Genomic DNA, 27416 nt, shown 5'->3' on the forward strand with positions numbered 1-27416 from the left:
TAGCTTACCTGAGCCACAGGCAATTCTCTTGGGCAACCCCTCTGCCTACCTGTTATCTAACCTTGCAGCTTCTGATTCCATGTGGAAATAGAAGCCCTATTTACATTTAATGGCACAGGCTGATTTGTGTTCACTAGATGGGGCTATTGTACCCTGCAAACTTTGTACTCAATGCAACATAATAATTGTTATTTAACTTATTTAGGGCTGCCATACTGGGATTTCAAAGGTGGAATCGATGCCCAGCGGTGAGGAGATTTCTGAAATGTGGCGCTTTGTCAATCGAAAAATTGCATTTTTACTTTTTGAAATATGGCAACCCTAATTATACTAATAGCAAATTTATTCCATGAGTGTAGATCCTTGCACAGTCAAAACGGCAACATCCACACACAAGAGGAAAGTTATCAATACTGGGGGGGGGGGGGACTCCAAGGTTTGCAGAAGTATAAAAATTAGAATAAAATAAAGGAAGGGGTGCTTCAAAAACAGCCCAGTAGTTTGCTCAGTGGCCATGAAATACTGAGTGTTCGTTGAGAAGTGGGGGGGGGGGAAATGGGGTGTTGGTGGAATGGAATGGAGTATCCTAGAAAAGGACTTGCCTGGCACCCCAGACAGGAGCCCTCTGTGGTCCACAGAACTGAGTAGGCAGCAACAGTGCTCTCCCCACATGTGATTCCCAACACATTTAGAAACATGTATACTTTAAATAGAAATTCAATGCATGTCACTATAGCAGGGTACCAGATAATGACCAGGTGGTATTTATGCGTGCCTGTCTGCCTGCCTGCTTGGTCTAGGTGTCAGCTTCCGATGGGCAACTTCAAGGTCTTTCTTCTAAAGTTTCTTTCTCTTTAAACCAAATGTGGACTGGACAGCCCTTCAGACAGAGGACTGTCCTCTGTAAAATAGGGCACACTGATAGGCTGTGCCATTTGTTGTTGTTGTTGTTGTTGTTGTTCAGTTCAGTCGTGTCCGACTCTTCGTGACCCCATGGACCAGAGCATGCCAGGCACGCCTATCCTTCACTGCCTCTCGCAGTTTGGCCAAACTCATGTTAGTAGCTTCGAGAACACTGTCCAACCATCTCATCCTCTGTCGTCCCCTTCTCCTTGTGCCCTCCATCTTTCCCAACATCAGGGTCTTTTCTAGGGAGTCTTCTCTTCTCATGAAGTGGCCAAAGTACTGGAGCCTCAACTTCAGGATCTGTCCTTCTAGTGAGCACTCAGGGGTGATTTCTTTAAGAATGGATAAGTTTGATCTTCTTGCAGTCCATCGGACTCTCAAGAGTCTCCTCCAGCACCATAATTCAAAAGCATCAATTCTTCAGCGATCAGCCTTCTTGATGGTCCAGCTCTCACTTCCGTACATTACTACTGGGAAAACCATAGCTTTAACTATAAGGACCTTTGTCGGCAAGGTGATGTCTCTGCTTTTTAAGATGCTGTCTAGGTTTGTCATTGCTTTTCTCCCAAGAAGCAGGCGTCTTCTAATTTCATGACTGCTATTACCATCTGCAGTGATCATGGAACCCAAGAAAGTGAAATCTCTCACTGCCTCCACTGGGATGGGCAACCTGCGGCTGTTGCACTCCAGCTCCCATCAGCCTCCCCAGCCAGCATGACTAATGGCAAGGGATGATGGGATTTGTAGTCCAGCAATGTCTGGAGGGCTACAGGCTCCCCACCCCTGAAGTAAAGGAAGCTACAGGTCCCTAATGAGAATGGAGGCTACTTTGGTTATTTCTGCCACTTTAGCACAAGAGTTTTCTTGGTTGCCAGATATTAAATAAAATCTGACCTTACAATGCTGAAATAAACACATGAAGCTGGCGTATACAAAGCAGAAACATTTTTCCTCCTTCCCTGAAAATAAGACTTCCATGTAACGGCTGAGAGAAAACAGAGGCAGGCGTCCCATGTGGCTCCGGCCTTCACCACTGTGCAAGGTCAGCAGCTGTCTCCTGCTGCTACAGCTGCTCTCTCCTGATAAGGTATCTCGGAGGGAGAGGGAGGGAGATGGGCAAAGCACTAGTCTGGATGGAGGGGAAAAACCCATGCCCTTTTCCCTAGCCATCTCCTCGACATCTGTGTACTGCGGTGAGACACGAAGGCTAAACTTGTTGCTGTTCTCAGGAGTTAAGAAGAGCGGGGAAGTTGGCTGAGCGGAAGGAAGGAAAGCAAGCGCCGATTCCATCACATCAGAGGGATGGTGGGTCCATGCAATGGCAAAATGATAAGTGGGTTTCCACACACAAAGCTCTTGGGAGGCCAGCAAAGTCCAACCAGTAGCAAGATGGGCAATTCTGCTGGCTATTGGGGTTGCCAGCTGATCAGAAAAAAATCCCCCGGCCTTTGCTTGTGCTTTGAAACACAGGAGCAGCCTTAGACTGACTCCAAGCTCAGCATGGTTGACCCTGGACCCAGTCCTACCCAGAGGCAGAATCCCTCTGCCTCCTCTTTTACTTTCTTCTCCCTTCCAACGTTTTAAGACAACGATTACGATATTATTATACCATGTAGCAATTGGGGAAAACATCACCATTACGAAAATACGAAAGAAATAATTCTGGAATTATGTTGTCCCCTACCCCAATTCATACTGAATTTTGTATCGGGGCACTAGTGGGACAGCTTTTTGTGGCCACCCTTGAAAGTGTCCCAGCAGCAACTGTGCCAGTAGCTGGTCTCGGATGATTTGCAAGAAAAGGAGGGACATCAGAGAAACCTAAAGCAAACATATTTTCCTCTCCTGGCAGCACACTTGTCTCACACAACCTTTGACCTGCCACCGATTCCTACAGGATACTTGCGCAGCGCAAGAATGTGCCATCGCCACAGGGCTCATGTGGTTCTCATCAGCTTCCCCAAACTCAGTGGGTGGGAGAGTGCTCTCCCACGTACAGCTCTCTGGATGTCTCAGTGGCCCTGGATGTAGCACTCAGCCAGCTTTGCTCATCTTCCTGCGTTGGTGGAGTTTACAGCAGGGCAGACACCGTGTCTCCGTTCCAGCATCCTCACACGGTAACCAAGGACACTTGCTCATTCTTCCGCACAGTCGCCTTGATGATCTCCTCCCCCCACTGAGTAGGTCTCCAATTTCAGCTTTGAGAAATTTCAACAATATATACAAAAAACAATCTCTCTTTTTTAAATGCCCACAGCCCACCCCTTTCTCCAGTAGCCTGACCGACCCAACTCCCACCAGCAAGGACCCCCTTGGCACGGCAGGCCTCACTTCAAAAGGCTAGCTTTTCCAGCCATGGTTTGTCCCAGCTGGTGTGTGTTCCTGGGACACAACGGTTCATTATTCATGCCACCCACAGACTCCTTGGGGAGTTCCTCTTTCATTTCAGTTACCATCTCAAATAAGTTGCACCTCCAGTTCAAGAGTTCAGAGGTTTCATTTCAGCAGGACAACAGGCGAGCAAAATTAACACATAGGGGCAAAGGCACCTTTTAATGCCCCCCACAAGCCCCCCTGAAGAGCCTTTAATAATCATTTCATTTGTAGCCAATGCAGGTATCGAAAGATCAAGCAAAGACACACCATAAATCTTTGTTTTGACACCCACATTTTGCTCCTTTTGTGAATCATGTGCTTCTATCTTTTACAGCAGGTTTGGGGAGCCTGTGGTCCTCCAAATGTGGCTGGACTACAATTCCCATCAGTCCCTGCCAGTGTCCAGGGCTAATGGGAGCTGTAGTCTGACATCTGGAGTGCCACAGGTTGGCCATCTCTGTTTTACAGGCACGTGGTACTGCACAATGAAGTGGAAAGCTGTGCCTGCTGATTTCTACCTATCTGCTGATGTTAAACACACAGGAGCAGGCCAGAGTAATTTATTTGGCCAGGTGGCAATCAGTAATGCCGCCTGTCTTGCTGCTCTTTGGACTCAGCCAGCCTCCTGTGAGAGTTGTGCTACTGCTCTGTGTTTATCCTTTCTGCCATTCTACCCACCACTCCTTTGATGTGATTAATCAGCTCTTTCCTTCCTTCCTTCCTGCCAGCATCCTTGTTCAGTTGAAAATGGCAACAAGTTTAGCCTTGTCTTAATGCAGAAGTGGAGGAGATGGTGGGAGAAAAGGGATGGGGTTCTCTGTTCTCTTTTCCCCACTCTCAGCTTTCTGATCACTCCAGGGCAGGCGAGGGACGATGACGTGGACAGATGTATTTCACATACCTGGAAACATTATTTTAGAGGTGCTCACTGAAAATATTATGCTTTCTTCAGGTTAACACAGAGTTTTTTTCATTTAGTATTTCCATTCATAGCATTCCCCACTCCTAACTGATAGACATCTCAACTTGATTCACGTTCCTAAGAGGCTTGGCATGGTCTTGAGAACATAAAAATCTAAGCAGTACCTGAACGGGCCGTAGCAAGGTCCCTCTAAGGTTCAAATATGTGTCCTGCAGAAGACACAACATATTATTGCTCCAGAGGGCAGGACTAGAACCACTGGGTGGAAATTTCAAGGAAGCAGATTTTGCCTAAACCTTAGAAGAAATTTCCTACAGCTTGTTTTACAGTGGTACAGACAGCCATGGTGAGCTTTCCTTTGCTGGAGATATTTAACAGGATTGATGGCTATTAGGGATACTGTAGTTGTATCCTGCATTGGAGATCCTGCACTGAGCAGAGAGGTTGGACCTCAAAGATTCCTTCCTGATATATGATTCCTTGATAATTGAGTGTTCTGTTTCTCAAACACCTGGAGAGGAATCTCAAGTGGGGAGGGACATTCCCTGTTGTTTCTCCCCAGCATGTGGCTCTCCCCAAGGCAGAATGCCTCGGAACATGGAAGTTTCATTTTGCTATCACTGCTAATAGCATCTCAGGCCAGCTAATTTCTTTTTTTTTTTTTTATAAGATTTTATTATTTTCTATCAAGACAAAAGGAAAACATAGCATAAACACCAACATTAACAATACAAAAATACAATACATAAACACAATACAAAAACACAATCAAACAATTACAATAAAAAGAAACATATACAAACCTTTAAACTAACACTTATCCTCTTACTTTTCTTGTTACTATCTTCTCTGTTTTAGGGGACTTCCCCCATTCCCTCCACTGTCTTCAAAATCATATATATCTTCTAGGTAGCTTTGTATCTTATTCTATTCACATTTGCTCAATTTTTAATGTGCTTTACTTTACTTAATCATATCTTAACTTAAACACCAAATCTTAACATATTTTCTAACAAATAAATCCTTCACACAAAAATATCTTGCTAACAATTTTATCTAACATAAACCTGCTAAAGCCGCTATTCTATTTAATTCTGCTCAAATATTCAATTTTACTGATTTAACTAGATAGTCTTTAAATTTCTTCCAGTCCCGTGACACCTTCTCCTCCCTCTGGTCCCGGATTCTGGCGGTCAGTTCTGCGAGTTCCATATACTCCATCATCTTCATCTGCCATTCTTCCACCGTTGGTATCTCTTCGCCTTTCCATGTTCTTGCCAATAAGATTCTAGCTGCTGTTGTGGCATACATAAAAAACACTCTATCCTGACTGGGTATCTCTTCATTAGTTATGCTCAGAAGAAATGCCTCTGGTTTCTTACAAAAGGTAACCTTCATTACCTTCTTGAGTTCGTTATAAATCTTATCCCAGAAAGCATTTACCGCTGGGCACAACCACCACATATGAAAAAAGGTACCTTTCGCATGTTTACATTTCCAACATACATCTGACATTTTGGTATTCATCCTAGCTATCTTAACTGGTGTCAAATACCATCTGTAAACCATTTTCATTATATTTTCTCTTAAACTATGACAAGCAGTGAATTTAATACCTTTTTGCCACAATCTCTCCCAGTCATCCATCATGATATTATGTCCTACATCTTTCGCCCAATCTATCATTGACGATTTAACCAGTTCATCTTTCGTATGCCACTCTAGCAAAAGATTATACATTTTGGAAAGGTTTTTAAAGTTCGATTCTATCAGTTCTGTTTCCAGTTTTGATTTTTCTACTTGAAAACCAACTTTTTTGTCCATTTTAAATGTTTCATATACCTGATGATAATGCAGCCAGTCGGGGACCTGACTTTTCACTTGATCGTAGCTTTTTAGCTTAAAAGAGTCCCCTTCCTGCTGCAATATGTCCATATATCTTAACCAGTTTGCAGACATGTTCGGTCTCTTATAGGCTTTGGCCTCCACTGGAGAAATCCATCTAGGGGTCTTTCTCTCTAACAAGTCTTTATATCTAATCCAGACCTGATACAAGGATTTTCTAACTATATGAGACTTAAAAGTTCTGTGGATCTTAACCTTGTCATACCAAAGGTATGCATGCCAGCCAAACATATTATCATGTCCTTCCAAGTCCAATACATCAGCGTTCTCTAGTTTAAACCAATCCTTTAACCAGCAAAAGGCCGCTGCTTCAAAATAAAGTCTTAAGTCCGGCAGGGCAAAGCCTCCTCTCTCTTTAGAGTCTGTTAGAATCTTAAACTTGATTCTTGGCTTTTTGCCCTGCCATATAAACTTTGATAAGTCCTTTTGCCATTTCTTAAAACAATCCAGTTTGTCCAAAATTGGTATGGCTTGGAATAAAAACAGCATCCTTGGTAGGACATTCATTTTTATCACGGCAATTCTTCCCATTAACGACAATTTCAATCTTGTCCATATCTCCATGTCCTTCTTTATTTCCATCCACAGTTTTTCGTAATTGTCCTTGTACAGATTCAAATTCTTGGTTGTGAGATTGATACCTAGATATTTTACTGTTTTAACAAAATTGAGGCCAGTGCCTTCCTGTATTCTTTGAATTTGTTCTGCACTCAAATTTTTTCCTAAGACTTTGGTTTTCTGCTTGTTTAATTTGAAACCAGCTACAAGTCCAAATTGTTCAATTATTTCCAAGGCTCTGGGGACACTGCTTTCCGGTTCCTGCAGGGATAACATCAGATCGTCTGCGAAGGCGCGTAGTTTATATTCTTTCTCTCCCACACGAATTCCTTTTATCTGTTTGTCCTTTCGTATCATATTTAGGAGAACTTCCAGGACCGTAATAAAAAGTAAAGGGGAAATAGGGCACCCTTGTCTTGTTCCCTTTTCAACTTCAAACTCCTCCGATATCACACTGTTTACTATTACTTTAGCTCTTTGTTCTGTGTAGATGGCCTTAATGCCATTCAGAAATTTTTCTCCAACTCCCATCCTTTCCAAATTCTTTTTCATAAATGTCCAAGAAACTTTATCAAATGCTTTCTCTGCATCAACAAACAGTAGTGCCGCATCTGTGTTTATGTTTCTCTCCAGTTTTTCTAAAATGTCCACAATAATTCTCGTGTTATTACTAATTTGTCTTCCTGGCAAGAAACCTGCTTGGTCTCTATGTATATAATCTTTCAACACTCTTTTCAGCCTTGTAGCCAATACATTTGCAAAAATTTTGTAATCCACATTCAAAAGGGATATTGGACGGTAATTTTTCATTTGAGTCTTATCAGTATCTGGTTTTGGAATCAGTGTGATAAAGGCTTCTTTCCACGTCTCTGGTGCCCTATCTCCTTCTAGTATTTTATTGCAAATTTCTCTTAGCGGCTGCGATAGCCAGTCTTTCAATGTCTTATAATATTTTGCTGTTAATCCATCCGGTCCTGGAGCCTTCCCTAATTGCATGTTATTTATTGCGTCTTCTATCTCCTGTGTCGATATTGGGTGGTTGAGAGTAACTAATTTTTCCTCTGGGACTTTTTGCAATCCATTCTTTTCCAGAAATCGGTCTATTTCTGCTTCATCTATCTTCTCCTCCTTGTACAGTTGCTTGTAGAATCTTTGAAAACACCATCTGATTTCCTCCGGTTTCTCCACATTTTTTCCATTTACTACCAACGTATTGATGACATTTGCCTTTTGTCTTTTCTTCAATTGCCAAGCTAGTAGTTTTCCACACTTATTGGCCGATTCAAATGTTCTTTGTTTCATCATTTTCACTTTCCATTCAATGTCCTGATTCATTATATTGGCATATTGGGATTGCAAGTATTTGATTTCTTTTTGGATTTTGACACATCTGGGATGTCCTCTTAATTCTTTTTCCTTTTCTTTGATTGATTTCAACAATCTCTCCATTTCTGCATTTTGTTGTCTCTTCTTTTTTGCTTTTTCACTAATGAGAAATCCCCTCATTACAGCTTTACTTGCATCCCAAGCAATTCTTTTCTCCACTTCGGAACTCCAATTTATCTGAAAGTATTCTTTCATCTTTTTCGCCGCTCTTTCTACTAGCTTGGTGTCTCTCATCAAAGCGTCATCCATTCTCCATCTAAAAGAATCCTTGGAAATCATTTTTAAATTTAACTGTACCGGATTGTGATCTGAAAGAGTTTTAGAGCCAATTTCTGCCTTTTGTATTTTTGGAGCCAATTCATTCGAAATCCAAATATAATCTATCCTTGACCATGACTGCTGAGATTCACTGAAATAAGTTGCCTCTGTGTCTGTAGGGTTTTTTAGTCTCCAAGAGTCCACCAAATTCAAATTATCCACCATTTCGAAAAAAGTCTTTGGGAGTTTCCCATCATTCGTTAATTTAGTTCTTTGAGATCTGTCCATTAGTGTGGAAACTGCACCATTAAAGTCTCCAAGGCAAACTAATTTGTAATCCAAATAATCCAACAGCAGATCATGTATTTTCTTATAAAAAATTGACTTTCCATCATTTGGTGCATAAAGTCCCAGAATCAAAAGTTTTTCGCCTTGTATATTAATTTCAATTGCGATGTATCTCCCTTCTTCATCTTTAAAAAGCTGTCTTGGGCTATATTTCTCCTTTGCATATATCACTACTCCTCTCTTCTTGACCTTGTCCGATGATATAAACTCTTGGCCTAATTTTTTGTTCTGTAGTAATCTTCTATGACGTCGGGCTATGTGGGTTTCCTGTAAACATATTATATCCAAATTCTTCTTTTCTATGCTGTAAAACACTCTGCGTCTCTTTGGTCTCTGATTCAATCCCCGGACATTCCATGTCATTAACTTGAGCGCCATTTCCCTTCTTTAGTCTTCTCCTCCAGTTGCTTCTCCTTTCTTGTCTTTCTCTGAATCCTGGCTTGGACCTGGTAAACTTGGTAATCCCGGCGGTGATGGAAATTCCGCTGGAAACCTGTAAAATTGTGCTGGGTCGAGTGGTGTGCCTTTAAATTGTTCCAGATGCTTGTCCAAAAACTTTTGCTTCTCCGCCAAGGATCTTATTCTTATCTTTTTTCCTTCAAACGTAAATGCCAGGCCTTCTGGGAATTCCCAACTGAAGGGAATTTTCCTTTTTCTGAGCTCAGTCGCCAAGTCGTTGTAGGGAACTCTTTTGTCAAGGAAAAATCTGGGGATATCCTTATAAAAAATTACTTTGTTCTGCTCTACCACCAGGTTGTTTCTGTAATGCAAGTCCAGAAAATAGTCCCTGTCGTGTCGATCGTGTAGCACAATCAAACAGTCACTGACTGTTTTATTGCTTTTCTTTCCTCTGGAACCTCTTGGACCAAATCTGAAGGCCTTCACTATGCGCGCTGAGACGTTGATTTCTTCTATCTCCCAAAATCCTGAAAATAACTTCACAATATAAGCTTTTAGGTCTTCCCCTTCCAATTCTGGAAGACCCCTTAGGCGGATGTTGCCCTCTCTCTGATGTAGTTGCAGAAATGCGAGAGACTCTTCAACAGTTCTCTGTCGTGTTCCAATGTTCTCTATCTGCTCCAAATCTAAATTGTCCAATTTTTCCTCCACCTTTTTTATTTTTTCCTTGACCACTTTAATTTCCTCTGAGTCCTTTTTCAAGGTGGTCACCTCCTGCCCAATCCTATTAATTTCTTCTCTGTTCTTCCTTACATTCTCCTCAATTTGCCCAATTGATTTTTCCAGGGTCTGCGTAGAATTTTTAATATCAGCTTTTATGTCAGCTTGTAATTTTTCTATTGCTGAATTCACTGCTGTATTTCCTGATGAAACTTGATCTTGTGTTTGCTTCAACCCATCAGTAACGCTTTTCAATCCTGCTGCAATTTCTGCCACACTAACAACCAATTTCTCCATTTGTTCCTGTAGAGTTAGGGAAACAGAGCCTCTTTTTTGTGCAGAGCTAGCACCAGTTGTTTTTGATCTAGTGTCCATATCCTGTGAGCTCTGCAATTGTAATCTCAAGGTCACTCCAGTTGCTGTGGTAACAATCTCAGACATTCACAGCAGAAGGCCAACAGTCCCAAAAGTAAACACCAGGTGGCCAGCAGCTCAGTTCTGAGAACAAAGAGACTGCTGAGCCAGGAGCCCACACCAGTCCCAAAAATCCAGCTTTTAGGCAAAGAGTTTAAATTTTTCAGAATGTAAATTCCTTAAAGCCAAGAAGGGTTTATTTTCATGTAGCCCAAGTCAGTAACAGTTCCTAACTTGCAGTGTTACCACCGAAGTCCATAGAGTAACTTGTATCTGGTTACAAAAAAGTCAAAATGTCTCCACTGGTAAACAGTCACTGAGACACCAACAAAGAAAAAATGGCAACAATGTATCACAGCCCGCTACTGACCCGGAATCCTAATCCAGAGGGTGAGGGGCATCTTCTTTTGCCATATCAACTGTTTTTAAGTCTTTAAACATCCTTTAAACAACTTTTAATCCACTTTTAAAAAGTTTGGCAGAGTTCGCAAAACTTTCCCGTTAGTCGCGGCTTTGATCTTTTAGCGCTACCAAGCTCGCGCAAACAGTTCAAAGGGAACAGGCTTCCTTTTGCAATTTCCTCTGCAAGCAGTGCTCTTTAAACTTGTAAAATAATCCAATTCTTTAACTTACAGAGTTTCTTTGGAGGTTTCTGTGTAGGAAGTGCCGGGTGCTCAGGTCTGGCGGGATCGCTGCTTTGATCCTCCGCAGGCAGTCGCTTCTTCAGTCCCGTGCTGGAGCTTCGCTCGCCTGGTTTTCCCCCTTACGAGGGTCAATCAGGAGCGGAGACAGCACGTCTGGGACCCACGAAGCCGTCGGTCCACGGGACGCTCTTCCCGTGGCTTTAAGGGACCCGTGGCGCAGGCACGGAGATCCCTATCGCCTAGCGGAGGACGGAGCCATCGGACTCCCGTCCGCCATTGACTCGGCACCTAACCGGAAGTCCAGCTAATTTCTGAGAGACCTGCCGGTTACAGACCCAGAGATACATGGCTTGAGAACAGCCCGAAGTCATCTGAGATACCTATAAGTCTATGATCAAGCCATTTGTTCTGATTCAGCATTAAAGAATGGGCTTTCCTGGGGAAAGCGGTGTGTGTGTGTGTGTGGGGGGGAGAGCACTCAGATACAGACCAGGAAAGTGCTGACCTGTGCCTAGAAAGCGCAGGGCAAAAGTTAAGTGTGGATAAGTCCATTGACAGATATACTCTGTGCTTCTATTAAATGAATGTGCATTGAATATATGGAGCGTGGTTGAATAAATGAAGGAGGGGCACTTGCTATGCACAGGAGTTTCTACATACATGCATGCCTCTGTGTGTGTGTGTGTGTGTGTGTGTGTGTGTGTGTCTGTGTCAAATAATGTAATATATACTTCGTTACACATCCTTTTTGAATGATGCTTACATGCCACTCCTTCAACCTCTCACCTCAATTATATAATCTTTTCCATCCTTGCTGTGAACAGCTTTGACTGCGCAGATGTCAAGGCCTCCAAACATCTCTGCAACAGAATCTGCCCAGAGTCGATATCTGCAAAAACCACATAAGATTGCTTGTAGAAACTGCAATAAAAAACTCCCAAATAGCCCCCTCTTCAGGGATATCAGTTTTCTTAAATTCCAGCCAAATATATAAACATCTTATGAAGCTTGGAATGCATGCTTGGCCCCATAGATTAATTCTGCAGTTGATTTCCTAGGCATTAAAGTCATCACTTTTATGGCCATAGCCAACGGCTCTGCAACCTAGTGAGAGAGCAGGAAGCAACCCTGGGCAAACACAGAGAGAAATTGGCCTGTTTATTTGTCTAGAGTTGTTACTTATTGATTGTGATAATCAAAATGTCTTCTCTCAATACAGTGCTTCTGTTTGAAGGGCATGGTGTCTATGCTGAACTCAAAGCACACAATTAGTCCTCCAGCCAGTTAGCACCATAGTTGTAAAAACAAATGTGTTGTATGCACAGGTCTGTGAAAGTCTGTGGTCACATAGTGGGCCGGTGAGATTATTACTAGGAACAAAAGAGCAGCCCTGCAGGATCAGACCAAAGGCTTATCTACTCCAATATCCAGTTTCCCACAGTAGCCAAACAGATTCCTATTGGAAGCTCACAAGCAGGATGTGAGGGCAAATGTCTCTTGCTGTTGTTCTCCAGTGCCTTGCATCCTGAGGCATGATGCCTCTAGTTCTGGATGCAGAACATAGCACCACGGCTATTAGCTGCAGAAAACCTTTTCTTCCATGAAGTTGCCTAATTCTATTTTTTAAAGCCACATTATCTGGCAGTGAATTCCATAGTTTAACAATGCTAATGTGTGATTACGTTCTTACTTTTGCTTGTCCTGAATCTCCAACATTCAGCTCTTTATTGGCTAGCCCAAGGTTCTCATGTTATAAGAGATGGAGAAAAAAATATCCCTCTTTTTCACTTTCCCCACACCTTGTGTAACTTTAATTGTGCACCCTCACCAGTTTGCCTGATCATTTTAGGTTGCCCTTTTCTGCACCTTTCCCAGCTCTACAATATCCTTTTTGAGAGGTGGCTTCAGATACAGAGGTCCTCTTTTGCATCTTGGGTGCCTTAGCTGAGGCAGGAGGCATACCTCCGACAATTGCGGCTCATGTGTGATAGAGAGAGAAAGAGGGAGACCCCGATACCATTTCTGAATGATACCACCCTACCCACAATGCAGTTGCCGTTGCATAATGAGGCAACAAAGCCCTTGGAGAAGGCAGAAAGAAAGGGGCCAGAGGTGATCATCTAAATACCTTTCTTGGCAGGGAAGTGGCGAAGTATAAAAATATTCATACCGGTGAGCTAATTCTTTCCCACACTGGGTATGTATGAGGAGAGGGGTGCCAGGAATGGGCTGTTGACATTCAGGATTAACCCCATGAATCAGGCAGGTTCTCCATGCTAATACACAAGGCACTGCATTAAGGCCAGTGCAGCAGGGAGGACCACATGAAACTGATGAGCAAAGGGCTTTGGACTGTTCATGCAAGGACTGAGGAAGAGGGATTGGAGAGGCAGGATGGTGAATATTGCTTGGTTCAAAATCTTATACAAGTACAGATAGGAAATTTGTTAGCTGGTCTCATTCAAGGCCTTAATGCAGGGGTGAGTGTGGATAACAAGGAGGCACTTCAGTGCAAACTGCAGCTTCTTCCTGTGGATGTGTACATAGGAATCGGCCCTGTATCAAATCAAATCAAATCAAATCAAATCATCATTCCATCTACAGTAGCTCAATGCTCTTTGCACTAGCAGTACCCAATGTGGGCTATGGCTCCCATCATTCCTGTCCATTGGCCATACTGGCTGGGCCCAATGGGAGTTGGAGGCCAACAACATTGGGAGGTCACTATTCATGACCTACGCTGACTGGCAGCTGTCCTGTGGGGTTTTGCATGGCTCTCCAGCCCTGCTTGGAAATGATAGGGACTGAACCTGGTCTTCTGCATGCAAAGCACACCCTGTACCACTGAGCTGCAGCCCTTCCCCTGAGACGTATTGAAATATACAGTGTCAATTTGCAAAGATCACATATGACTATCATCATGTGGGTTGAACCCTGGAAGCTTTGTGTGTAGGAGTCTCATCATTATGTGACCTGAGTCTGAGAAAGAGCAGCTTAAGCTTATTGTGGCTGCCTCTTTTGGCTTTAAGGTTAGGGATGGGGAACAGCCATCCCTCTTGTGCCCACCCCATCTGGGCGAAATAATGTTTAGCTGGGGGAAGTAGGCAGGTAGGTGTCTGAGGTGGAAAGGCATGCACAGGTGTAATGCTCTATTTTTTCTGAGAGCCAATTGCTGCTCACCCCAGTCAAGAATGCAAAATGCAAACAGAACCTCTGTGCTACAGTGTATTTGAGATAATGGTTAATGAAGCCCAAGACCCAAGCCTATCAGATTGACCCAAATATTGCATTTTGGCTGCAGCCCCTTCTGCTCATTACCTCTCAGTCATGGCGATCTGTTCCAACATGGCAGAACCTGTGTTTGCTTTCCAGTTTCCAGAGATCGATGTCCTCCTGGGAAAAACAAACAAACCACATGCGGACAATAAATTCCCCCAAACACTGCGATTTCCTCTCCATATTAAAGAAAGGAGGGTGGGAATGAGGGAGGGTGTTGGCAGGGATCCCTTCCTCAGCCCTGTGCTCCTCTTTGCTCTTAAGCCATTGCCGACGCCCTAGTCAATGTGTAACTCCATCTGGAGGCTGGGAAGTTCTCTCTGTGTGCTGGCGTCCTCCTGCTTAGTTACATCTTCATCCAAATGCTGGCTGGGTAGTCTTATATTGGCCTTATGAACTCTCTTCTGGGTATGTCAGGCTTTGTACAGTAGAAAAAGTCTGTGAAAAGCCTGCGGAATAATTAACCTTGTGCTCTGTAGTGTAGAATTTAAACGGCACAGGAGGCTCCATGCCAGAAGAGCCGAGAGAAAGCTTCCCACAGACATCAGTGGGCTTTAGAGCTGGTTGTGAAAAGGGGGTGATGTGAAACTCTAAAGAAAAGGGAAACACTGGCTTTCATTGAGCCTGCTTTCCATTGTGATGCCAGCCTGCTGGAAATGCAGCTATCTCTGCCACCATAAAGTCAATGGTTCTAAAAGCCACCCACCAGCTTCTCCCGGTGACTTCTCAAGAGTTATTAAAGGGCACGAGTCTCCTTTCTCCTAACTAGCTGTTGATGTCTGCTCATGCTGCTTGTGCAGCTGGCAAAAATGGTCTTCCGGGCTTTGCGTTCAGGAGGAGCGCAGCAGTCACAAAGCCTGCCCAGACATATGATCAGACACATTGCACTTGTCAGATCTCACAGGCCACAGCTGAGCAGCATCAGGACTGATCTGTGTCATAGAATGGGGATCAGAAGAACATTTTTGTTTAGGACACGTTGTTCTCCACAATTAGCATTTAGGAGAAGAAAAAAGTGCATTCAATTTTGGACATGAATACCTTTAAAAATAAACAAACCAATAGAGCAGCTTTGTTCCCTGCCCCACCCAGTCCCAAACTCGGCGGCAAACTCACATGTAAGCTTTGTAATTGTTGCCAATTTTCTGGATTCGAATATCATATTTGGAATCAATGAAAGTCTCCGTCGTGACGTACGTTTTGGCCATGGCTACCACGCTTGCGATGTCTTGGAAGTCAAGCTGGTTCTCAACTTTCACCTTTGGTTGATGAAAGGTGGAAAAAAGGTATGTGAGAGAGTGTGTAAGAAGGTGCAGCATTACTGTATGAGGACTACAAAGTAGCAAAATATTGATCACAATAATATTCTTGCTTATTATGATTATAAGAATGATGCATATGGGTAAATGAACATGGTTGTTGTTCATTAGCAAATTCTGGAAGTGAAGAAAAAAAAGCAACAAAACTATGCTTTTAAGTGTTTTCTAGGAGGTTGGAAGAAAGCTGCCTTTGATCAAGTCAGACTATTGGTCCATCTAGCTCAGTAGAATCGGCTGAGCTTTCCAGGCTTTCAGTCTAAGCTCTACCCAGTCCCGTACCTGGAGATGTTGGTGATTGAGCCCTGGGACCTGGTTGCAAAGCAGATGTTTGATCCATTTATACAACCAAAAACAGCACCCATGCATAGAGAGAAAGCCCAAGGTTTGTAGAAGTGTGTGTGTGTGTGTGGGGGGGAATATCCAAAATGTGTGTGAAGGTGGGTGAGTGTATGGGGTAACCCTCCCAAACAGTCTACTGGTGGTTGAGCACTCTCAGTGGCCATGGATGACTGCTGGGATGAGAAAAATGGGAAACTGAGGGCGAGGTAGACTTGAACAGAGTGCCTGGAAGCCTGAACAAAAGCACTCTATACTGCGGTATTGTTGTTGTTTTAGTTATTTTGCATGTCCTAAGGATGGGGCAGGAATGTGTTTGGTCCATTTTTTTCAGCAGTTGATGTGAACCAATGATCCTGGATTTGCTTATGAGTTGTAATGCACCTCCCAGTCTCATTAAATACTTCCCAGGATTTTGCAGTGGGTTTTTGATGCAGGAAAAGGGTGCATGAAAGCACAGGTTGGTATCCAATGAAGTGCTTCCAATAGCACATGGTCTTTTGGCTACACAACGGAACTTCCCACCCCTCTCCTCCAACTGCGTGCCTTCTACACCCTCCCCATATCAGATCCAAGATGGTGGTGGAAAACCCAGAACATATTTAGGGAATGGAGAGGGTGAGGAGAAAAGAGAGAGGAAGAGTTTCGTTGCTGAGAAATAAATCCTTGCATTAGTGGAAGCAGTTAGATAGAGATCAGTCTTACAGTTTACATTTTTAAAAATCATTCAAGATTCACATTCTACTGGAGACTGTATTGAAAAGCATGCATTTTATGTAACATTAAAAAAAATTTTTTTTTACAGAAAGTTGCAAAAATGCATACAATGGGACCAAGAAGACCTGTGACTCAGTATCAGTGTGAACAAAACAGAATGGAATTAGCAGCTCAGCCCATCCCTATCGTTTTCCCATAAATGCTTACAACCCAGCTGCGTCCACTAGCATCTATTACACAGATAGGGACATAGGAGATCTGGAGCTTGTGTCTTTAGAAGGGAATGATGTGGGCCTAAGAATAGTGTCTCTCACATACAAGTGAACCTCATGTCCAGGCCGCTGTCAGATCTAAATTGGGTTCTGCTTTATCTGTCAGGCCAGTTATTTTATGGGATAGACAGATGGTTGTCACGGAAACCAAGAAGTCCTAAGCTAGTCATCATGAGTCAGCCTTGATCTGTAGCTCTGCAAAACTCTGAGAACAATGAGTCTCTTGTGAACATAATTATTATCCGGCCTTGGTACCACACCTATAATTCAAGCTCTAGCACTCCCTAGTATTCCATACTTCTTAACGGGGTGCATCAGATCCCAGATACTAGCACAGACACACAACTTTATCTTCAGCTCCACTTAGTGGACTCCCCTATTCTCCAGTGTGTAGCTTATTCGGAAATTTTGATCTGGTGGGTGTTACCACCAGCTGATAGAAGTGTAGCTTCTCTGTGGAAACAAAATGATAAGCAACAGATGTACTGATGTCAATTAGAGTTTATTTAGAGTCAGTCTGATACAGAGCATGCAAGTTTTTTTTTTAAAAAAAGCTACCACTGATTTGTTGTTGTATTTATATCAGGCCTATTTAAGTTGAAGCACTTTATAGAACTAATAAATCTCATGTAATTTTGGCAGAATGCCTCTACAGAATCTCGCAGCTGAAGTCTTGTCTCCATTAAATGAGGCACAGGCATGAAATGAAAGGGGCAAAATGCAGTCAGTCAGAAAGGATGAGAAAGAGAGCGTGCAAAAGAATAAATTAGAAGCTGCATTTTTAAAAATCATCATCATCATCATTAATAATAATAATAATCATGTTTGAGTCCAACCCTTACTCTAAGGAGCAAAGAGGGCTATCTGGAGATGTCAGGGATTGAACCTGGGACCTTAGGCTGATGCTCTATCACAGAATGACTGCTCTTTCCCAGGTCTGAACAGGGCCACTATCTCATAGAAAGAAGCAGTGTGTGTGTGTATGTGTGTGTGTGTACATACTTCCATGTTTAAATACTTTTAAAAGAGCACATTTATTTTGACTCCTATTAAGAACGAATTCAGCCTCCCTCAAATGGAACAGACGTCTTGCAAAATCACAAATGTACAATTTACCATCTATTTGCTAAACTGTGATGTCCGTTTGCTCAGCAATGTACTCTTTCTGAAACTATCAGCTGCAGTTTCCTACAGAGATTGGCATGACAAGTTGCGAAAGCTTCAGACACTTGTATTGACAAATGCCTTCCAATCAGCACAAAAAGTTTCACCCGAAAGGTGCAAAGAATACTGGCACCAAGGGAGGCTTCCCTTGGAATGCAAACAACAGCTTTGGAGAGACTGTTTTTATGAGACTGTGGCAGGGAGAGAAATAGTTAAGACCCTCCCTCTCATCCCAAGGCTGCACTCAGGCTCCCCCCCCCCCCCGTTATTTACATAACAAAAATGTGCATGTGGTTAAATACATTCAAGCAATTAACCTCATGTTTAGTTTGGGCCTGAGTTTCATTTTTGATCTTTATTTAGCTTGAGCACCAGTGCAACTCCTGCTGACTCAGTACCGGTACTTGTACAGGGTTGCAGTCAATGTTATGGTAAGTTAAAAAGTGGTACACTTGTTCCACTGGCAAAACGTTTTTGCACCAGTTGAATGTTATTGTGCAAGACAAAGCATAAGGAGGTTGCCGGTAACTTTGTCGTACAATAGATTGTGCTGTCTGTTCTGCAACAAGTTTCCACTAGCGCAACTGTCGCATTGGGTTTCTTTGTTGCACAACATGAAAACTCACCCGTCTGGTGGCGCAAGACTCCTTGTGCTAGTGGATAAAGAATGTGGGATTCAGTTCTAAGTAACTGGGGGTAGAAACCCATGACCCCTGGGAGGGCATGCATTTCCAGGTGCCATGGGATAGAACGGATCTACCCCTTCAGACAGAGGCCTAATAATGGAGAGGAAGATATGTGCTGTCTCTTGACCTTCACTGGATCCTCCAACTTCCACTGATGCTTTAACATTAGGAGGGCCTAAAAGGGTTGTGCTACAGGGAGGACTAGGAAGCAGTTTAGCACACCTCTAAGCCAATGAGAAAGATAGGCAAGCTAAGAAGCTCATCCAATGCACCCCCTTTTAATTCTTTCTCGTGATTTTTCAGCCAGGTGCCCTCCTTGGACAACTTTAGGTACCTGCTAAAACCATTTTATCTTTTGGCAAACCTACCCAGACACATTTATTATAAAATTATGTTGATTTTATCTGTATTTTTAATCATTTTATTATGTATACAGTACTTGTTTTTTTTAAAAAATTAAATTTTATTTGCATTTTTTGGAGAAATATTTTACACCATTTTTTTTTGTAAACCACCTAAGGAATTTCCTTTCTTGAATAAGAAGCTTATATATTATGTTGTGTGTGTGTGTGTGTGTGTGTGTGTGTGTGTGTGTTAAATTGTTTGCAATGGGAGAGAAGCTGGGTTTTTGTTTTTGTTTTAAGTTGCAAAAAGCAGCGAGGAACACTAGAGCATTCCTCTGCCTTCATTTCTGCCCTGAAGGTGTTTCCGTGAGCTGCTCTGGTTCGCCAGAAGCGGCTTAGTCATGCTGGCTACATGACCCGGAAGCTGTCTGCAGACAAACACAGGCTCCCTTGGCCTATAGAGCAAGATGAGTGCGCAACCCCAGAGTCGTCTGTGACTGGACCTAACGGTCAGGGGTACCTTTACCTTTAGGGCTGAGCCTGGCAGGGCTCTGGGTATGATAGTTAAACCATTTTTTGATCTCCTCCCTCTAGAACACTGAGGGTGGTCACTTATGCATTGCCAAAAAAGGGGGTGCTGATTTGCATAAAAGTGCATGTAATAATTTTCGTGCATATGTGCAAATTTAGAAATAATTCAAGTAGAAATGCATGGTATCTCACCATAGCAGGGACGACTGACCAGATGGCCTGTGTGCCTGCTCAGTATGCCGTTCACGTGTTAACAGTTAGTGGAGAAACTTCACGGCTGACTGCTGCTCTCCCTTCTTTTTGGCTTTTTAGCTTTAAACCAAATTTGGACCGGACAGCCCTTTAAACAGAGGACAGTCCGCTGTAAAGTAGGACAGATTGTTACCCTAAAAAAACTTGTGTGTGGTGCAAACCAACACACGCATCTCACCTCCAATCTTCTCTTAACGGCCTAGGGAGAGAAATTGCCTTCCCTTAAACAGGATTTCCCAGATTAGTCTGAGGGCAAGGTTGGGAGGGTGTCCTTGGGATTTTGCTGACATATGCAACTACCTATATTGGTATTTTGCCCAAATTGGCTCAACCCATTTTATTAGGTATGGTGGCTCTTGTACTATTTCAGATTCTCTATGGGGAGGGAAAAGCAAAAGGGTTTTGTGCTGGGGGAGAAAATTCAGCGAAGTCCAAAAGTCCACTCTTGAATATACTGAAGAGTAAATGGTGAAAAAGCAGAGTGCTGCATTTTTTTTAAAGAACAACCTTGCCGAGCTTCTTTTCATCAAGACAGAAGAGAGAGGAAGATCAGACATATCTCAGGACTCGGGAAATTAGGTTCATGTGTCCCTTATGGCTTTAATTCCTATGTCACTGCCCTCCTTGCACATCATTCCATCACCCTTCAATTCCATTAACCTCTCCTTTTTGGGGAGTGAAGTTGTACTATAAATGAAAAGTGAAAGTATCTGGAGAACAGATGTATATTTTGGCTCCTTTACAAACAGAAGGTAATGGAAATTTCAAGAGACTGTTCCCATGGAACACATTTTGCTGAGTTTGTGTGTGTGTGTTTCTGTCTCAAGGGGTTTGAATTAAGGAGACAATATGGGTGCTGCTAATTCAGTGTTTAATAAACTTTTCTGAAGTTCATGTCACGTATTTGGCCCTTGGTGGGTGGGAGTTGCTACAGCTGTAATTGTGAAACTAGTTTCAGACTAGACATGATTCCTTCCTCTTTTAAAATATAAGCAAAGCTATATTGGGCCAGACCTTTGATTTCACTTAGCTTAGTAACCCAATTCAGATAAGAGCCAGAAAGTCTGTAAGGAATTGAGGAAAAGTTCCTCTTTTTGGCAATAAAGTCTAACTTTCCACCTCCTTAGTATCAACAATATCCCTTATAGAATGGGGATGAGAATAGAGATAAAATAGAATTAGTTGGTTCTGCCTGTCATTCGTTCCGGATCAACCTACTGTTGATTTCTCTGCTTTCTACCCTACCAATCTTACTGGGCACCAGCCACCATGGGAAAAGGGTCATGTTATCTGTTGACACTTGCTCACATAATTCAGGCTCTAGGTATAGATGTTGGGAACATCAACTGCTTCAGGGTTTTATGTAGCTCCCTAGCTGTTGACATCCATCTGTCTTGGGAGACAGTGGAAGAGTGCGCCTTTGGGGGTGAAGTCAAACCGCTGGAGAGTTGCAGTGCCTGCTGTGGCTGTAGAGATAGTGGGAGAGTAAACACTCAAGATGTTAACCGGACTGGTTTAGAGGTGAGCAAGTGTTCTGAACCCTCATTTGGTGGTTCTACCTGCAAAACCTATGCGGTTTTTCTGGATGCCTTTCTTGCCAGAAAAAGGTGTAGTTCTTCTCTCGGAAGCTGTCATTTGAAGCGTGTCTGCTCTCCTGTAGAGCAGCAATGTCAATGTTGAGCTTTTTCAGCTCATGGTCAATGATGGCTATCTCCCGTGAGTCGTTGACCTGAAGCAGATTGGTGGACAAGCCAGGACAGGTAGTCCTGACATTCCAGCTGTCTAGGCACAAGAGGGTTTCTTTCTTTACTTTTTTGCCTGATGCAATAGTTTGGTCCACTTGTTGAGTGGTATTCTGAACTCCAAGCACTCATTGAAGCAGGTGAACAGTGGTAGGCCAGCACTTTATTGACTGGGGGGCTGCCTGGTTTAAAGTGGGCGATAGCTGACCAGTGAGACACAATGATATCTCTCATCAACCAAGGCAAGTGATAGCATTCATACCATATGCCAATCAAGTTGAGCTTATAACACATAACTTCTGCCTTCCACATTGTTTTTGCTGTGTTAGCAGCACCAAAGCGACCTCTCCGGGGCTCAAGCCAGGGCAATGTGTATGGAGTTTGCTAGCAGGCATCCTAATGCAAGCCTGCAGCAGGTTTCTTCTATGACAAGGGAAGAGAGAGGGAGGTTTAGAGGCAGGGATGTGCTTAAGGGGACATTACACTCTTAGTTCACTGAATTGAGCACAAGGATGACATGAATAATGAAAAGAAACTAAAATACACTAGTGCTCAGACCAAAGACTCAAGGCTGAGCTGTAGGTTCTTGTGGGTCTGTGCTTATTACATGACCCACTTTAGCCTATATGCTACTAAAATACTTTAAACCAATTTGTAGCATAGATATGCCCATGGTCAATTACTGATTTTATCAAAGAGGAAATGGTACATTTCTATTCACTAAGTTTTTAAAAAAATCTCTGCTCATAAGGAGTAATATTTTGATTTACTTAATCACTTTTATATATACTCTCATTCTATATTTAGATTGCTGCTCAATAGTACACAATAAAACAAAATACTTGTGCTGTAAAGCTTGATGTGTAGATTCCAATAACCATATATTACAAATGTTTGAAATGAGCTTTGGGGGTTTCAAGTAAAACATAGCATAGTAAATCACTGAAACATTTTCAAAGTATACTTGGAGGTGGGCCAAAGTGTCTCCAATGATGAAACTCCCAAGTCATGTTGAATCCTGCATTCTAACCTTTCCCTGTCTTCACTCAACTCCTTGAATCTGCAGCTGAGGGTACAGAATTTCCTTGGCCATCATCCTGAGGTTTTCTGAATATATTTAGTGCCCATGTGTGTTCAAACCACCCCCTCCCTCCCGTTTCTTATTATGGTCTCTCTGATGATGACACAGATATGAGCCTGTCTACCCAGATCATCTTGATTTCAATGGGTCTACTCTGAGCACAACTAAGTCAGAATCCATCAATTAGAATTTCATGTTTGATGGTATCCTTCTAAAAATGTGCTTGCAGTGCAGTTAACTTCAAGATTGCATATTTTATACACACAAATGCAAGGCAGATTCCTATGTTTCTTTACATTCAAGGCATTTTACAAATTAAATCTAAGCAGTTAACAGTAAGACCACTGAGCTTACTCCCCGGTAACCATGCATAGGCTGTAGTCAAGCTACATTGTTCATAGGGATGTGAACCCAGATTTTCCTAGCCAAATCCAGACATGCCAACCACTACACCACCCTTCGCCAGTTCCTTATTGTGTGACTGTCAGCAGCAGCCACCCCACTGCTTATTATGCTTCTTAGCTACCTCCATCTAAAACATGGGTGTTCTCAACAACCCACATTACTGGTACTTGCCAGATATTGACATTGTGACACAGTGTTTTTGTACCCAGAAAAAGGCAGCATAAAGACGTTCATTACTTGGGATGCCTCTGCTATTTCCAGCAATGGGTGGCTGCTGCTGATATGAGTCAGAATGTGAATGAATGGTACACTTCACAGTGTGTTACATCTGAAGTTATTTGTTGTCCTCTCTATTTAAGAAAATATTTGTCCCTTGTCAAGTGAAGACCTTTTGCTCTTTCGCCTTCATCCTGAAAAGAAACAACCAGTTTTTTCATGCTCTTGGTTTCAGAACATTCTTCTTTTCATTTTCATTTCCAGTCTTGGAAAAGTCATGGTGATGAGTCGGGCCAACCGCTCTAAAAGGCTGTTGATGTTTTAACAAGACATAGTGACTTTGTTTATTTTTGGCTTTATATGGTTGTTGTTGTTTTTTAAATGTCCACATCCTGCACAAGAAAATTAATGTTGACTGTGGCATTTTGGACAACCAAGTTTTAGTTTCCATTGCTGTAAAACCATTTGATCCATGGATTAAATTGGGAAAGTTCAAAAAAAGAAATTCTGGGCCTGGTGTGGACCTGAAGGGAACTCTTTTAACAGATCTAATTAGAGAGGCCTAAAAATAAAGTACGAGTAATAAAAAAATATACATAACCCATAAATAGGAGCTGTTCTTTTCCTTCACTGTAGTTCAAACACTTATCTCCTTTTCATGATCTGGTCAAGGAGAGGTGAAAGTTCTATTTTTCACTTGAGTTCTGTCCCTGTGTCACCTGGGCAGTCAGGTTACCACATAAGTGGCACACAGTGAGTACTTTATGCTTTGTAGAAAGCTCAGAGGAAGCTGGGGGGAGGGGGGAGGGGAGATGGTGCCCTCTTGGTCTTCCCTGCTTTTCTCCGTAGCAAGGCTGATAAACAACTCACTATGAAGCCTCCGTTTTAATGGGTAACCACCAGAAGTTCTATTCTGGGTTTCGGAAGGAAGCAGTTGCCAATAATCCTTTGGCCATGCTTTTCAGTGCCTTTGATCCCTCAACTTTCATCCATGTTCTGACTATCTCACTGTTCCACACAGATCAGCGCTAAAGAAATAGCCCAGCAAAGTCCTAAGATGTAAGGTTTCCTGGCTGTTGCCTTTCTTACTAAGCCAAGATCCAAAGTCTATCTTTCAACCAGATTTGGTTCCACACCCCCGCTGTACAGGAACCATGGGGATATCTTTTTATTGGGTCTAGTCTTCAGTTGTAGAGGTCAGGCTTGTCAGAATTTTTCCTCAAGTGATAGAGCGGCTTAAAAGAAGTGCTTACTCAATACCATTTACTATTTATTGTTCATCAGTTGAAACTTTTAAAGCTACCTTGTCTTATTCAGAATTTCATAATCGGAGTTCCTCAGTTTAGGTGTGCAATTTGTTGGAGGGGTGGAAGGGTGTGTAAATTTTGGTTCTCTTAAATTTCCCCTAATCATACATTCAGTTCTCCACATTTTGCAGCAATAAAAAAACCTATTGAAAGTTTTTCAGCATTTTAGTGCAAAACTATCCTAACAGATTTTTATATGAGGTTTTCACCAATGTACACATTTTTGTGATCAATTTTCCCTAATAACATTATTACTGTATATTATTTTCACTAAGATTTGCATTTTTTGCACACTTTCCCCTAAGATATGCATTTTTGTAAGTGCTGTTTGGTTGGAAAAGTGCATTGCAAAATTCAGATGAGTAAGAACTCTGAAGGATAGCTGAGTTTCAGATCACATATTATTTCAGAAAGTGTGAATTTGTTAGATTAGGCTTTAAATGCATACTGAATTGAATTTCTTGTCCATCGCTATCTGTTGGTGGTTGTTCAAAGTGTGGATGCTCCAAGTGGCATCATTCATATGGAGCTATTGACCTCTTAATGTCTATCAGTTCCAGTCAGTGAAGGAAGTGGAAACAGTGAATGAAGGGAGTTTCACTGGTGTCTTTGGAATTGCTAGCTTTGCATGTTGCTGAGTGGCTTTGTGCAAGTGGCTTTCCACATACACACATTTCATTGTGGTAATGTTTCACATGGTGACCCATTCAATATGTTCAGTGTATGAACTGGGTCAAAGAGGGTGGCATTTCAACATTTTCAGTGCATATGTTTGGGTGGAGTGCAGATCCTAACATGGTAATGAGGATGATTTATTTTATCAAGGCCAAAACAGGCTTCTAAGCAGTTTACAAAATATAAAAACTAATTACAGAAACATTTTTTAAAAATGTGAAATTAAAATGCACAACAAAACATAAAAAGATAGTGAGGGTAGAGCTAGAAATTGTTAATTGTTCTAGCTTAATTCATCTATAGTTAAAGGATGGTTATGTGATGTAAACAAAGAAACAAACAGTGATGAAAGACGTCTGGGATAAAGATGTGCCAAGGATACAGCTGTCCTCCAAGAAATGTCATACAACCACAAGGTAGCCTACAAATGGACTTTTCATCTTGTTTGCAAGACTAGCTTCCTTTTAACATAAACAGGACACAGTTAAGGTCCACACATCACAGAAAGCAACAGAGCAACATGAAAAGGAAATCTAGGGTGTGATTTGATCCCCAAATTCCTCCCTACCCAAAGGTTAGCACAGCTGGAAAACTTGGCTTTCAGATCAGAGTACAACGAACTCACCTGATTTTTGCTTTGCAGTAATGTAGTTGGCAGCAGCCAAACAGATTTCAAATTCATATCTGCTGGCTCTGCTCAAAGTTGGCATTAGATAAACAAAATTGTACAATTCTAATATATTCTCTCTCTCTCTCTCTCTCTCTCTCTCTCTCACACACACACACACACACACACACACACTTCCTTGTACAGAGTAAAATGAAAATTTGTATATATTCAACATTTCAGCATTTAAATGTTTTAAGGATTTCAGAAATCTGGAAGTTTGACTTTGAGGGAAAGGGCAGAGAGAAGAAGCTGGCAATGCTGGTGGTATTGAATGGATATTGCTATGGAGATAAAAATTCATTTAAGTATGGGAGGGGAAATCATATCAGATCCTAAATTCCTGAGTAACTGACAGATAATATTCAGGCAAACATTACTTGTCCTAGTGCTAGGGACAACAGTATACATGACCAGAAGCCAAGGTGCTTATATTAGCTTTATTCAAAATGCAGATAGCGTTCCATTGGCGGAGGGGAAATGCTGCTTCCACTTCCCAAAGTAAAAGAAGCTGCTAATCCATTGAATGCAGAAGGATCCCAGAGAGTCTGGGAAAAACAAACAGGTTTGGAAGAAAATTGTTTTTAGGATTTCTCCTCTGGAAGGCTCCCAAACAAAAAGGCAGGAAACTTCTTTCCTTCTCTGTGAAATCCCAGTAAATGAATGCCTCTATTTCCTTGGGGGGGGGGGGGTAGAGCAAATAACAGGAGGCTGTCATTCAGTAGGATCAAACAGTGGGGTCAGTTACTGATGGTGACCACTTTTTGTAGGCAAGAATATCCACACACAGAGAGGGCCCATGAGCCCCTTGGGGTACAAGTCAACAACACTTTGAAAGATGACTACCCAATTTTCATTCAGTGAAAAGCACGACCAAAGCCTCATAGCTGCCGAAGAAACTCTCAAGCGGGCATCCACTCTGTGCTCAGTACACTCCAGTTCAGCATAAGCCTTCCATATACACAATCCTATTTATGTTTTGCTGTCAAATGGAAAGCCCTGATCTTAAATGGACCAGTCAATGTTTTTAATGTCCCCTCCTCCCATGTCATAACTGTATAATATAACGTGGTGAAAATTTCCAATTAATTTTGTTGCAATACCATTATTTTCAATTATTCATTTTATACATCCTATAAGGATCCTGGGACATGATGTACTATTGTATTAACATTTTGTAACAGTTGTTACTAATATCCTGGTCCTGGATTTTCAGCACATTCTACTGTGCTACTGGTGAATTTCCATGATCTGGACCAGGGGTACTGTAGCAAAACACCTGTTCATATTGAAAATACAGAATCTTTGTTGGCAGTAATGCAATCACACTTCGGCTCGCTTTCCAGGTTTTGTAAATTGGCCCTGAGGAGAAATCTGATTACCCACCTTGTGCATTCTCTCCCCCAACTGACTTATACCCTAGCACTCTATAGCCTTTCTCTCCCATTTTTGTGTAGTCTGGCCTCAGGTTTATGTCCAACATATGGACTTGCCCCTCTAAACTGAATCACAGAATCATAGGTTTATGTTTTTGTTCAACCCCCTTCTTGGCATATCCTAGTTGCTAGAAGAAAAGAAGGGCAATGGGAG

The 27416-nt window shown here is 42.2% G+C and overlaps 1 protein-coding gene across 2 annotated transcripts in view; it reads right to left on the reverse strand.

Moving 5' to 3' along the window:
* The window catches only part of SYN3 (synapsin III), a 178126-nt gene that overhangs the window by 19068 nt on the left and 131642 nt on the right, over positions 1-27416 (reverse strand). For both annotated transcript variants that reach the window (XM_033162091.1, XM_033162092.1), the window contains 3 exons: positions 15229-15371; positions 14155-14229; positions 11623-11725 (listed from right to left, as the gene is read on the reverse strand). In XM_033162091.1, coding sequence (XP_033017982.1) covers positions 11623-11725; positions 14155-14229; positions 15229-15371 — 321 coding nt within the window. The remainder of the gene's footprint in view (positions 1-11622; positions 11726-14154; positions 14230-15228; positions 15372-27416) is intronic.

This window comes from Lacerta agilis, chromosome 10 (assembly GCF_009819535.1).
Source record: "Lacerta agilis isolate rLacAgi1 chromosome 10, rLacAgi1.pri, whole genome shotgun sequence".
Lineage (NCBI taxonomy): Eukaryota > Metazoa > Chordata > Lepidosauria > Squamata > Lacertidae > Lacerta > Lacerta agilis.